Source organism: Phascolarctos cinereus, unplaced genomic scaffold (genome assembly GCF_003287225.1).
Source record: "Phascolarctos cinereus isolate Bilbo 61053 unplaced genomic scaffold, phaCin_HiC Scaffold_5;HRSCAF=322, whole genome shotgun sequence".
Lineage (NCBI taxonomy): Eukaryota > Metazoa > Chordata > Mammalia > Diprotodontia > Phascolarctidae > Phascolarctos > Phascolarctos cinereus.
In genome coordinates, this window is record NW_027555958.1 from 382,491,239 (window position 1) to 382,505,433 (window position 14,195).

Sequence of the window (14,195 nt, forward strand, 5' to 3'; positions counted from 1 at the left end):
AGCCCTCCGAGGTCCCAGGTCAGCTTCAAGGGCATCAGGAAGCCAGAAGCCCCAGAGTCAGCCCAGTGGAGGCATCCTCAGGCAGGAGCAGCAGAAGAAACGGTTCCCCTGGAGAGGTAACTGGAACCGAAGTTGGTGGTGGTGGTGGTATGTGTTGGGGGGCGTGCAGGGTGAGGGACTTGCCAGACTTTGATACTGAAATAGCATCGACCCAGATCAGCCCTGGGGAACCAGTCCAGAAATAATGTTTACTTAGGATGGGTTGTAGCAAACCGGACAATTCTCTTAACCAAAGCACAGGAAAATAATGTGGAGCCAAGTGGAGGGCTTGGGTTACAGCGCCCACTGCTAGGAAAGAAGGGGAGAGATTAACTGTTGACAAGGGTAGTTCCACCGGCTGGGAATTTCTCTGCTTATTTTATTTTCTCTGCTGCCAACTGGATGAGGGGGAGAGAAGGAGAGTGGGCAGTTAATGCTTTCCTACAATTGTCCAGAGTCCAACTTCTATCTTGTAAGATGAGAGCGTATTTATAAAGCACTTCACAAACCCTAAAGAGCCATATAAGTGACAGGGTTTTTTTTTTATTGTTGTTGTTGTTTTCCGGGTAGCCATCAACAAGGTGAAGGCTGTCCCAGGGGAGTGACAACATGCCCCAGGACAACTGAGGTTTGTGTCCCCCAAGATATTGTTCTTATGCTCTTGTCTCCCTTAAAGGTTGCCCTTTTTATTCTCCACCCAAGGGGGACCATCTGAATTTGTTCTGATTTTCCAAATCCGGTGTCTCAGTAGAGCAGCTATGCACTGGGTACTTGGAGCATATGAAATGCAAGGAGATATCAGTCCATTGGATATTTGGCAAGTATTTATTAGAAACCTCTAACGATTATAAGATCCTGCTAGGTACAGTGGAGGAGACAACATAGTATAGGACAACATAGTATAGCAAAAAAGAGACAGGTAGTATGAGAAAGAGAAAGAGAGAGAGAGAGAGAGAGAGAGAGAGAGAGAGAGAGAGAGAGAGAGAGAGAGAGAGAGAGAGAGAGAGAGAGAGAGAGAAGAGAGAAAAGAAAGAGAGAGAAGGAAGGAAGGAAGGAAGGAAGAAAGAAAGAAAGAAAGAAAGAAAGAAAGAAAGAAAGAAAGAAAGAAAGAAAGAAAGAAAGAAAGAAAGAAAGAAAGAAAGAAAAAGTATAAGATGAAACCCTTGCATTCTGGTTAGGGAGACAAGACCCAGTATAGAACAGGAGACGCCATAAGCAGTCTATGAATAACAAACAAAGGATTGGGACAGACATAAGGTCTGGAGGGGTTAGGGAAGGCAGTGAGGCCAGAGTTGCTCCTTGAAAAATGGGTAGATGTTGGGAGATGAAAAGTAGGGGAGCATAGTCCAGATAGGGTGAAAAGTATGGAAACAAAATTACAGATTCAAGAGAGAACATGACAAGTTCAGAAAAGCATAAGTAGATTAATCAGACTAAAGCAGAGGGTTTGAGTGATGAGATGAACAAGGTAGGTTGGGACTAGATTGGTTGGGGGGGCTTTGAATGATAGGCTTAAAGGTTTGGTCTTCATCCTATATGCAAAAGGGATCCTTGAAAGTTTTTTAACAGAGAAGTAGCATGATCAAAGTGATAAGTAAAAAAATTAATCTGTTAGTAGAGTGAAAGATGAGCTGGATCCAGGAGAGAGAGAAAGCCAGTTTTTGCAATAATCCAGGCATGACCTGATATGGGACTAGATCAGGTGGTGGCAGGCAGTGGTGAATAGAGTGGGAGGAAAAGTTTCAAGGAACATCAGCAGAGAAGATTGGACATGACTTTCTTGTTCTTCGCACTGATATTTCATCTTGCCTTTGCACAGGCTGTCTGGGATACCTGGAAGGTACTTTCTTTTCACTTCTGCCTCTTAGAATCTCTATTTTCCTTCAGAGTGTAACTTGAGTGTAACATTCTGCACAAGGACTTTCTTGATCCCCCAATTCCCACAGCTAGCAGCTTGCACTAATTTTATATATACTTATACATGTACTTGACACTCTCCAAAGAGCATCATCGAGCTCCTGAAAGGGGAAAGGAGTTCTTTATCTTTACATCCCCAGTATGTATACAGTGCCTGGCACATATTAAGTCAGTACTTCATAAATATTTGTTGATTATTGATTGATGATCTAATGAAAAGAGAATTGTCACCCACGAAGATGTAGTAGTGATACATAGATAAGCATAGAGATGTCTCAAAGATAAAGGTAACCTTTAAGTATATGAAGAGAAACTACAAGGAAGATGAAGATAGAGTATTTCCATCCTCCTCGTGGATATAATATGAGAAAAGGAGGGATTTTTTAAAAACTGTAATAAAAGGGATTTAGTTTGGATATCAGGAAGAATTTGCTTTCAATGGGATTTTTTGGGGTTTTTAAATGATTTTTTAAAAAATTATTTTCAGTTTCAAATTCTTACCTCCTCCCATTGAGAAGGCAAGAAATATAACATTTTTTACACATATGAAGACATGCAAAATACATTTCCACATTAATGTAATGGGATTTAAATATTTAGTGCTTTTAGAGAGAACATTTAAAATCAGTTTCTCTGGAGTTCTATAAGAACTAAAGCATTACCCATGTCTCAGGAGGTGGGTCAGATCTGTCTTAGAGACATGAATTGCCTGGGTCTTCTTCCATGCACTAACAAAACCCTAAAAGCACTCCTAAAAAATACCAGTTTAAAGAAGCTTCATTTTCTCACTATTATTTGATATAGTTCCAGAATTTCTAGCAATAGCAATAAGAAAAGAGAAAGATATTAAATGCAATAAAAATAGGCAAAGAGGAGATGAAAGCTATTCCTACTTGTTGATTTGCTTAGAAAATCCTAGGGAATCAACAAAGAAACCCATTGAGACAATTAATAACTTTAACAAAATTACAGGTTACACAATAAATCCACAAAATATCAACAGCATTTCTATATACTAATAACAAAGTCCAGGAGACAGGAATAGAAAGTAACTACAAAATGTATAAAAATATTTTGAAGTCAGTCTACCAGAGCGCACTTAATGCCAGTATAGATTTAATTACAAAGTCCTCCTTAAAGAAATAAAGAACAATTTAAATAACCAGAGGAATGTTCAGTGTTCAAGACTGGGTTGTGCCAATTATAATAAACATGACGGTGCTGTCAAAGTTTATTTATAGACTTCATGCTAAATGAGACTTTTCTAGTCTGAAAATTCTCCAGTTCCATGACAAGGAGGGCTTTGTGGATTGGCATGTACATTTACAGGGAAGAAAAAACTCTATAGTACATTGTCCTACCACTTTAACTAATCAATTTTTCATTTGAGGCAAGACTATAAAATTGTGCTTCCCTTCTCCAAACCCCCCCTCCATCCTGATAGACTGGTATGCTTGGGATAGTAGAGTCTAATGTGGAATCTATAATATGGAGAATTCTAATATATAACATACAGATTATATTAATAGTTACTATTACAGTATATCCTATGATATGATATGTGTGTGCATGCCCCTCAGCTCTGTGCACCAAAGGCGTGAGCCTCGGTGGTCTGCGCCTTGTTACAACTGCATTCTTCCCTCCTCAACCCTGATGCTCTGTTGTACCAGCTAAAGAAGCCTTTCTTTCTAATGACCCAAGGCAGATTCACATTTCTCGATCTATGATCATCATCAACTTCTTCTCCCAAAAGGTGTCCGGGACAGAAGTCCTTTCAAGAGGCATCCCTGTCTCCTTTCTTCCCCTCACTTTATAATAACATTTCTCTGGAGCTCTCATTCTTCCGTTTGAGGCTGAGGCCGGAGAGAGGATTACCAGATCATAGCTCACGAGCTAAAAGGAACGTCAGTGGCCATCGAGTCCAACCCCTCCATTTTACAGGTGAAGAACTGAGGGCCAAGAAGGTTAAATGATTTGCTGAAGGTCACACTGGTAACAATCATTGTCATCAGGATTTGAAGTCAGGTCTTTTGATTCCAATCAGAGCTCCTTCCCCTCACTCCACTACCCCAACAATGTAAAATGATGTTGTAGCTGGGCGCAAATCAACAGAGAATAAAAGAAGCAATATGAGGGGTACAGTGGCTTGGAGGTGAGACCATAGAGCCCAACTAACAGCTTTTTGTCCTGTGCATCATCACCATAGTTTCCACTCTGACTCCATCTTTCTTCATGCTCCCAAAGGTCTCAGGCCCCAGAAACACTCTTCTGAAGCTCATTTACCTCATGATAATTATAGTTAGCATCTACATCACACTTTAACATTTGCAAAGTAAAAATATTATTTTATTTTATCCTCACAAAAGCCCTGGGAGGTAGGCTCCATTATTATACAAATTTTGTTGTCGTTCAGTCATTTCAGTCGTGTCCAACTCTTCATGACCCCATTTGGGGTTTTCTTGGCAGAGATGCTGGAGTGGTTTGCCATTCTCTTCTCCAGCTCATTTTACTGATGAGGAAACTGAGGCAAGCAGGCTTAAGTGACTTGTCCAGAGTCATATAACTAGGAAGTGTCTGAGGCCAGATTTGAACTCAAGTTTTGCTGAATCCAGGTCTAATTCTTTAGCTACTGAGCCATCTTGCTGCCTCTTCCTAGAACCCTTAGGAAGAGTCAGGCAAGTAGTTCCACCATTCAGGCCAAAGTAAAATTGGGAGGGGGACAGAGGTACCGGGTTGAATGTGCCTGTGTGTATGTATGGCTCTCCATGGGATAATTTTCAGTAACAATTATTACTGCTTCTATTAATACTAATATTATTGTTCATAATAACAATAATGACCTTTTGCATTTGGATGGATAGTGCTTAATATCTTGGCCAGCAAAGTAAGCTTAAATTATGACCTCCTCAAGAAAAATAAACACTCCTTTCTCTTCTCTGTCTCCCCATCCGTAATTCCAGTAAAGATGCACCAACCCTGTACCGCAGAGATTGCTGGAGCAAAAGCTACACTCATATCTTTACTTATATACACAGCCAGTTGGAGGCAGATGGGTCCATTGTAAAAACAAAACAAACAAACCAAAAAACTATGGAGGTAGGGAAAATCAACAGGACAAAATAGAGATTTTCTTTCCCAATTGTATGGATAGAAAAATTGGGACCCACAGTGACAGTAACATGCAGTTTCTAAGCTCATAGTACCGTACAGTGATAGAACCAGGACCAGAATCTGGATGTCCTGACTCCAAACCCAGTATGCATTTTTCTATGCTAATGTTTTTTGAGGCTTGGGACCTTTAAAAAAATCAATAGTTTAATATTAAATAGCATTTTAATATTTACTACTAAATAGTACAATTAATGTTAGTATAAATATGTTTAAATCTTTTTGTTTTTGTTACATGCGTGTCCCAGAATCCTATCAGAGAACCATCCCTTATAATAAAGAATTTCTTAAAAAGAGGTGGGGCAACTAGGTGGTACAGTGGACAGAATGCTAGACCTGGAATCAGGAAGAACTGAGTTCAGATCTGGTCTCAGACACTAGCTGTGCGACCTTGGGCAAATTACTTAACTTCTATTTGCTTCAGTTTCCTCAACTATAAGAATAGCACCTTCCTCTTGGGGTCGTAGTGAGGATCAAATAAGTAATAATTAGAAAGCACCTAGCACAGTACCTGGCACATAGTAAGCACCATATAAATGTTAGCTATTGTTATTATTACTGGGAGAGGATGGTGGATTGCTTGAGCTCAGGAGCTCTGAGCTGAAGTCGGGCTAAAGCCCATCGGGGGTCCACACTAAGTCTGTCACCAATACAGCGAGCACCTGATAGCTGAAGGAGAAAGTGGGAGAGGGAGGGAGGCCACCTAAGCCTAAGAGGAACATGCTGACCCAGGTCAGAAATGAAGAAATTGGTGGGATCGTGCCAATAAGCAGCCGCTGCACTTCCAGATAAGAAATCCAATCTCAAAAAGAAGTGGAAAATTAAACAAAACTGACCAACAGGTCAAAAAAAAATCTAATGTTATATGTGAGGTTCCTCACTTCTGCAAAGAATGGGAGAGAAAAGGTGGAGGAAGTGTAAGGCTTGGAATTCTATGAGTAGAAGTGGGACATGAAGATGTGTCTGGGTTTGAAGTCGGGAAATGTTTTTCTTCCTCCTAGATTTCTAATTCGTTTGGATTGCCTAGAAATGTCCCAGCCAGCGGAGAAAGACCCAGGGCATATCAATATATTTAGTCCTCCACGGTAGATCCCTTTTGTATCCAAGAGGCCACCCCTATAGAATCAGAGATTACCAGGCTTGGAAGGGGCCTCAGAGACGACCTTGTCCAAACTACCCTCTTTCCCTTCCAAAATACAAATCCATACCACAACTTTCCCAACAAGGGATGGACAAGAGAGTCTTCAGTATCCACTTAATACCTATAGTGACAAGGATCTCACCACACTTCTCCCCATCTAGCCCCACCCCCAAAAAAGACCACTCCCTAGGTGGACAGCTCTGCTATTTCCTCGTGTGAGCCAAGATCTTCCTCCCTGCAACATTCACCCATCTCTCTTAGCTCTGCTGATTGGAGTCAAGCAGAGCAAGCTTAGTCTCCCTAACACTTCACAGCCATTCGAATGTTGGAAGACAATTATCACTCCCCTCCGCCTGTCTCTTCTCCTCTCATGACTAAATCAGTCCCTTCAATAAAGCCATAGCATCACAGATTTAGAGATGGATAGAATCTTCAAGTTACTGAGTCCAATCCCCTCCTTTTACATGAAAATGAAGGTCTAGAAGACTTTAAATGACTCTTCCAACGATACACAGAAATGCATGATCTTTGAACTCAGAACCTCTGACACCTAATCCAGCCTTCTTTCCACTAGACCACATTGCCTTTATGGTTTCTAGTGCCTTCAATATCTCAGACGCCCCATTCTGGAGGCAAACCAGCTTGTCAATATCCCTTCTGAAAAATGGTGCCTGAAGTTAAACCCAATGCTTTAGAAGAGGTAGTATGGTATAGTAGAGAGTGCACTGGACTTGGAATTGGTGAGACCTGGGTTCTCAGAGCTCACAGACTCACTAGCTGTGTAACCCTGGGCAGGTCACTTAACCCCTGAGCCTCAGTTTCCTCACCTGTAAAAAGAGGGTGTTGGCCTTGATGACCTCTAAGGCCCCTTCCGGTTCTGAGTATATGGTCCTATCATAAGTAGTATGACTAGAGCACAGACAGTGGGGTGATCATTTCTTTTTACCTGGACAAAAGCGGGCCCAATCATGTTATCCATCCCATTCCCATTCAGTAAATTCCAGTGGTTCCCTGTTAGTTTCAGGATCAAATGTACAAGCTTATTTGGCTTTTCAAGGCTTTGATAACCTGGGCCCCTCCTATGTTTCCAGTCTCCTTACACTTTACTCCCCTTCACATACAGTGTCCAGTGACACCGTCCTTGCTGTATCGACAGTGTCTTTGCTATTCCTCACACAAGATGCTCCATCTCCTGATGCTAATTCTCACTAGTCTCATCCCTGCAATTCTCTTCCTACATGTCTCCTAAAATCCCAGCTAAATTCCCACCTTCTGCAAGTATCCTTTCCAGATCTCCCTTAATGCTTTCCCTCTCATTGGTCCCCATTTTTACAGATGAGGAAATGGGGCCACAATAGCACATAGTTCCATTTTAGTCTGTCTAAATCTTGTACAAACAAACATAACCATTTGAATCTTGTCTCTCCCATTAGACTGTAAGCTCCTTGAGGGCAGGGACTGCTTTTTTGCCTTTTTTTCTATTCCCAGGGCTTAACACAGTGCTTGGCACACAGTAGGTACTTAATAAATGCTCGTTGACTTGACTTGGTTTAGACACAGTGCTTCTAATGCAAGAGTCTGAACTATAGGTCACTGTTTTTATACCCCTTGGTGGCCAGTTCAAACGAAATGGGTCTCCCCTGAAATCCCTATAGATTCTCAAAGCTGACATGAGGCAAGCCAGGGAAGGATGACTTCCCAGATCTTGACAGAGCTGGCAGCTCTTTTGGTAGAATAACTGGGCTCCTTAGCTATTTCAATTCTATTCCCCTTTTTCTCCAAAGCTGGAAGTGGGGGGAGGAGGAAATGAGACATCAAAATTGGGGGCAGATCCAAGAATACTATTTCAGAATGTGATGTCAGTGGTGCCCACATTACTATGCAACGTCTCACTGCCTGGAGTCACGGGAGCCCCACCAAATACATAGAACTTTTAGATTTACTAAGTGACTTCTTCAAACAGTCCTGCAAGGTAAGTAGTTCATATATTTTGACCTCCATCTCAGAAGGGAGGATGGGTGGGGATAGAGAGACTCTTGAACTCCCAGTGAGGAAGCTCTCTTTACCCACTTTGATCAGTAACTATTTCTAACTTAGAGCTTTCAAGAGCCTCCTGGGGCACTGGAAAGGGAACTGGCATGTGTAGGGTCACAGAGCCAGTGTGTGACCCCTAGTCTTCCCAACTTTAAAACCAGATCTTTTTTTTAAATTTTATTAATTTATTTTGATTTATCAACAATCACTTCCATATGCTTTTGAGTTGAAAATTTTTCTCCCCCCTTCCTCCCCCCCACCCTCCCCAAGACGGCACACAATCTGATATAGGCTTTACATTTACATACCCGTTAAACATATTTTCATATTAGTGAAGTTGTAAGTAAAAATTAAAACCAATAGGAGGAATCATCAGAAAGATGAAACAAAACTCAACAGAAGGTAAAAATAAGTGATAGAGATTCAACTTCCATATTTCTTTCTTGGGAAGCGGGCAGCATTTTCCATCCCGAGGCCTCTGGAGATGTCTTAGATCCTTGTAATGCTGAGAAGGGTTCAGTTTAACAATATTAGTCATTGCATAACGTGCCTGTTATTGTAAGGCCAGCTCTTTAGCTTCATCGCTACTCCTGCCTCTCATTGATCCCCATTTTTACAGGTAAGGAAATGAGTCACACTAGCACATAGTGATGGCAGTTGAAAGAGGTTAAGCGATGGGATTTGAACTCAGCTCTCCTGATTTTAAGTCAGCACCTTTTAGAAAATCAGAAAGCAACATTATCTGTCACCCAGTCTCAATACAGGAATCGACCTTAATGCACCCGCATTTGCCCTTGTTTTTTTTCATCTGTAAAATGAATGATTTGGACTAAATGAGCTTCCGTATCTAAATCTATGCCCCTGTTCGCTAAGATTCCACAAGCCCTCAAGGTAACACGGCCAATTGTCTTCGGTCCCTTTTGTTGCCTTTTCCTTCTTATTTATTTGAGGATTCACTTTGTTGTTCTGTTCAGTCATTTCAGTCGTGTCTGACCCTTCAAGACCTCCTTCAAGAGAAACTTTGGAGTCTTTTTTGGCAAAGACACTGGAGTGGTTTGCCATTTCCTTCTCCAGCTCATTTTACAGATGAGGAAACTGAGGCAAACAGGGTTAAGTGACTTACCCAGGGTCACACAGCTAGTAAGTGTTCAATGCCAGATTTGCACCTGAGTCTTCTGGACTTGAGGCTCGGCGTTCTATCCACTGAAGCACCCTGCTGCCCCAAGGGTTCAGTTGGGCCAATATATTTGAGATCACGCTTTTCACTTGACTTCCATGGTACTATTGTCTCTTGGTCCTCCTCCTACCTATGTGACTGGCCATCAACCTTCTTCCAGTCATTAAATATAGTGGCATCTCCCAAGGCTCAGCCCTGGGGATTCTTTCCTTACTACGTGTTCATCATAATTATGAGGTCATCTCATCAACTCCCAAGCCTTCAATTGGGGCAATCAGGCAGTAAAGTATATTGAGTACTGGCCCTGGAAACAGAAAGACTTGAATTCAAATCTGACTTCAGACCAGAAGCTTCAGTTTCCTCATCTGTAAAATGGGGGTAGTAATAGCACTTACCTCCCAGAAATGTTGTGAGGATCAAATGAGATAATAATTGTAAAACATTTAGCGTAGTACCTGACACATAGTACTACATAAATGTTAGCTGTTATAATTCAGTTACCATCTTTCTTCAGATGACTCCCAAATCTATATAAGCATCCCTTATCTTCCTCCATTTAATCTTTAAAAATGAGTGAGAGGAAGATGAACTAAAGTCTGGCTCTATACTATCAACTGCCTTTTGGACATCTCCATATATATTTCCTGTAGGCATCTCACACTCCAAGAGTAACTCATTATATTTCTACCTCACCCCTTGTACCTACAAAACCATTCACTCCTCCAAAAATTACCGTTTTGCTGATGTATTTTTTATTTATTATTATATATTATTATATATTAATCTCTGATTAAGCAAGTTTGCTACCTTGTAAACATCCCTGACTCTTCCTTCTCAACCCCAAAGACAATCAGTTGCCAAGTCTTGTTGCTCTCCTACCTCTACGATCTCCATCTTCTGCTCTTGATCCATGCAACCTCTACTCAAGTTGAAGCCCACATCATGTCTTGTATGAACTATTATAATAGCTTTCTAATTGGTCTCCCCACCTCTAGTCTTTTTCTCTTTCTAACATATCCTCTACACAGTCACCAAACAGGTATTCTTAAAACATGGTGCCCTCGCATACTCAAAAATATTCAACAATTCTCTGTTGCCTCTAGGATAAAATACAAAATCCTCAGTCTGCCATTTAGAGTTCTTCACAATATGGTTTGCAACTACCTTTCCAGTCTTTCATGGTATCTTCATATACTCAGTGTTTCAATCAAAATGGCCTGCTAATGGTCTTCTGCATATGATAATCTATTTCTCACCTCCAGGTCTTTGCACATATGGTCCCCTGTTTGGCTGGACCACACACAGTGGCCCAATGTGCATCAATTGAGTAAAAAACTAGCTTCCTACTATGTCCCTCCTGAGTCTTCTCTTTTCTAAGCTAAACATCCTGTATTTCTTCAACAAACCCTCCTGTAGCATGAACTTCAGGCCCTTCACCATTCTGGCTACCCTCCTTTGGACTCTCTCCATCTTACCAACTATCATCCCCTTATTCCTAGAATCTATGTCTCCCTTGATATAGCCAAGATCTCATTCCCTTTTTTGGCTACCATATCACCCTGTGGATTCATATTGTGCTCATCAAAGTTAGTCGGTCAGTTGGTCAATAAGCATTTATTAAGCACCTACTATGTGCCAGGAACAATGTCTACTAAAATTCCTAGATCAGTTTTTTTAGACAAACTGCCAGCCATACCTCTCCCCATCATATACCTATGTACACTCCCAGTGTAAGACTTTGCATTTACCCCCATTAAATTGCACTGGGACATTCATCCCAATGTCCTAGTCTGTTAAAGCTTTTTAGATTCTGGTTTTGACACCTATTCTGTTATCCCTCCCTCCCTCCTAGCTTTGGATTTTCTGAAAATTCTATAAGCTTGCCACCTCTGCCTTCAATCCAAGTCTTTGGTAGAAGTGTTTAAAGACACTGCGTCAAGCACACATCCTCAGGGTACCATGCCAGAAATCTCCTTCCAGGATTTCCAAGGCTTATCCTTCTTTGAATCAGACCATTCAACCAGTTCTGTATCCTTGTAATTGTGCTGTTCTTTAGCCTCCATCTCTCCATCTTTTCTAGGTAAGGAGAGGAGAGAGGGAAGAGTATGCATTTGGAAATCAGAGGACTTGGGTTCAAATTTCACCTCTAATGTGTACTAAATATGTGATTATATTATTCATTTTGAGGGACTTGGCTTCTTTCTGTTTTATAGACTTCTCCACATCATTGGGACGTCAGGCATAGTTGTTGTCATCATTATTATTATAGTAATTCTGGCAACATAAGGTAGCGGCATTTTAACTCTTTCCTTACCAAGTTACTTTTGAAGAGATGGCCCCTCTCCTCCCCAAGGGCAAATGGATTCAGTCAGTTTTGGACTTTGAAGGCCCATAGGCAAAGCCTCATGATAAATTCAGGCAGCTAGGTGGTGCAGCAGACAGAGTACTGGACCTGGAGTCAGGAAGACCTGAGTTCAAATCTGTCCATGGACATGTACTAGCGGCATGACCTTGAGCAAGTACTTAACCTCTGCCTAAGTGTCCTCATCTGTAAAATGGGGGGAATAATAACACTTCCTCATAGGATTGCTATGAGAATAAAATGAGATGATATTTGTAAAGTGCTGTATAAATGCTAGCTACTATTATTTAATTATAGGGTTTATTGAATAATGTAATGATAATAAAAGCTAACATTTATATAGCACTTATTATATGTCAAGCACTGTGCTAAGTGCTCTACAATCATTATCTCATTTGATCCTCACAACATCCCTGGGAGGTTGGTGTTCCCATTTTATCTCCATTTGTCCCCATTTTACAGATGAGAAAACTGAGGTTAAGTGACTTACTCAGGGTCATAGAGCTAATAAGTATCTAAAGTGGGATTTGAAAATAGGTCTTCTTGATTCTAGGCCCAGTGTTCTATCCACTGCACCACCTCACTGCCCCAAAATACTGATAGTAATATGCAAATAATGTGGTCATACGTATGTCAAAAAAAGGTACAAAACAACATGTGCTCATCTTTGATCCATATCCATGTCACTCCCTATGTGCCCAAATGTTCCCAGGGAAATAAGGCTGAAAACGTGATTGCTCCCAAAAGATTGGTTATATCCACACAATAATAGTCTGACTTTCGAATGGTCCACAGATTCTAGAAGCTGAGATGTTTTGACTTAGACAAAAAGAGCTGAAGCATCTGCACTCTTAAATTGACTAGATAAGACTAAACACAAGAGTAGGTAGAATGAACATTCATTAATTTTTCTAGATGAATATCCCTGCCTTCTCTGAGTAAAGAAGCCTGACCTAATTAGACTGCTTCAGCAAGGAAAGGATTTTTTCCACTGTTAGGTTGTTGGCCAATCACTTGGTTGACTGGTCATTGATGCTGGGAATTTGGCCACCAGAAAGATCCTCATAATGACTGACATTTTTATTCTTCTTTTCCTTAGAAAAATTGATTCTGTGCTGCTGGGACAATCTGCTGGGCAGCTTCAACTGTAACAACCATCCTCATTTCCTTGGCTCCCTAAAGGGCATCTAGATTTCTTCCCACAATTCCCAGGAGTTGACCATCAATTCTCTTGTGAAATTCCTCCTTGTCTATGTTCTGAAGGAAAAAAAAGAAGCGAACTTGTATGTGTCTGAGGAATGGAATCCCAGAGATAGAACCAGAAAGACTCATTTATGTTCCTTCTACTGAAAAAGTGCAGTGAAAAGGTTTGTGACTTGCCCATGGGAAACTGGGAGGTTGGAGAGAGTGACCAGGTGGCCTCCTGAGCAGCAGCCAGCATTGCAGTTGAAACTGGTTAGCTTTGAGGGAAGAAGGTTTTTTTTCAGGAGTAATGGCTTATCTTAGAGCCTGGAAGCCCCCAGACACCTTTCTAAGGAGACAAAACTCCAACATCTCTTTCCAAATCTAAACTGTGGCTAGTGATGTGACTTACACCCTGAAGGTAGATTTCTCTTTAGACCGTGGAGAGGAGGGATTCCTCTGGGTCTGTCTTGATCGGTGATCATGAACAATAATTTCTGTCGGGCCTTGGTGGACCGGAGATCCGTGGCTTCCCCAAGCTGTATGCAGCTGGGGATCGTGGCCCCTCCTGGGCATTCCCACCTCCCCCCTACTGAGTCCTTAATGAGCATGCCTTTCCTGCTCTACCCCAGCAATGTGGAGCCAGCCTATTATGACACATATGGTGGGGTGTTCCCCTATGTCCCATTCCACGGCCCCTTTGGAGTCTATGACTACCCTTTTGAACCAGCCTTCATCCAGAAACGCAACGAGAGGGAGCGGCAGAGGGTGAAGTGTGTCAACGAGGGCTACGCCCGGCTCCGGGGGCACCTTCCAGGTGCGCTGGCAGAGAAGAGACTCAGCAAAGTGGAGACCCTTCGAGCTGCCATCCGCTACATCAAATACCTGCAAGACCTGCTTAGCACAGCCCCAGAAAGCACAGCTTCCACCGCTGGAGGTGGTCTCCTGGGTGGAGGACCAGCTCCCAACCCTCCACCTGGCCCTCTAACAGACTGCACCAGTGACGGTGAATCCAAGGCCTCTTCCTCCCAGGTCCCAGAGTCTTCCTCTTCATCCTACTTTTCCTCATCCCCCTTCTGTGAATCAGAGGAATCTAGTCACTGAATCCCCCTCGTGCCTACAATCCCTCCCCTTTCTCTCTTTGTCCCTTTTACTTTGACTCAAGAAGGATAACA

General features: G+C 41.9%; 1 protein-coding gene across 1 annotated transcript; it reads left to right on the top strand.

The window, feature by feature from the left end:
- The first annotated feature begins 13,333 nt into the window (after nucleotides 1-13,333).
- ASCL5 (achaete-scute family bHLH transcription factor 5) lies at nucleotides 13,334-14,195 on the top strand. Its single transcript, XM_021002934.2, has one exon. The coding sequence runs from the start codon at nucleotides 13,504-13,506 to the stop codon at nucleotides 14,122-14,124; it is 621 nt and encodes a 206-aa protein (XP_020858593.1). The 5' UTR covers nucleotides 13,334-13,503; the 3' UTR covers nucleotides 14,125-14,195.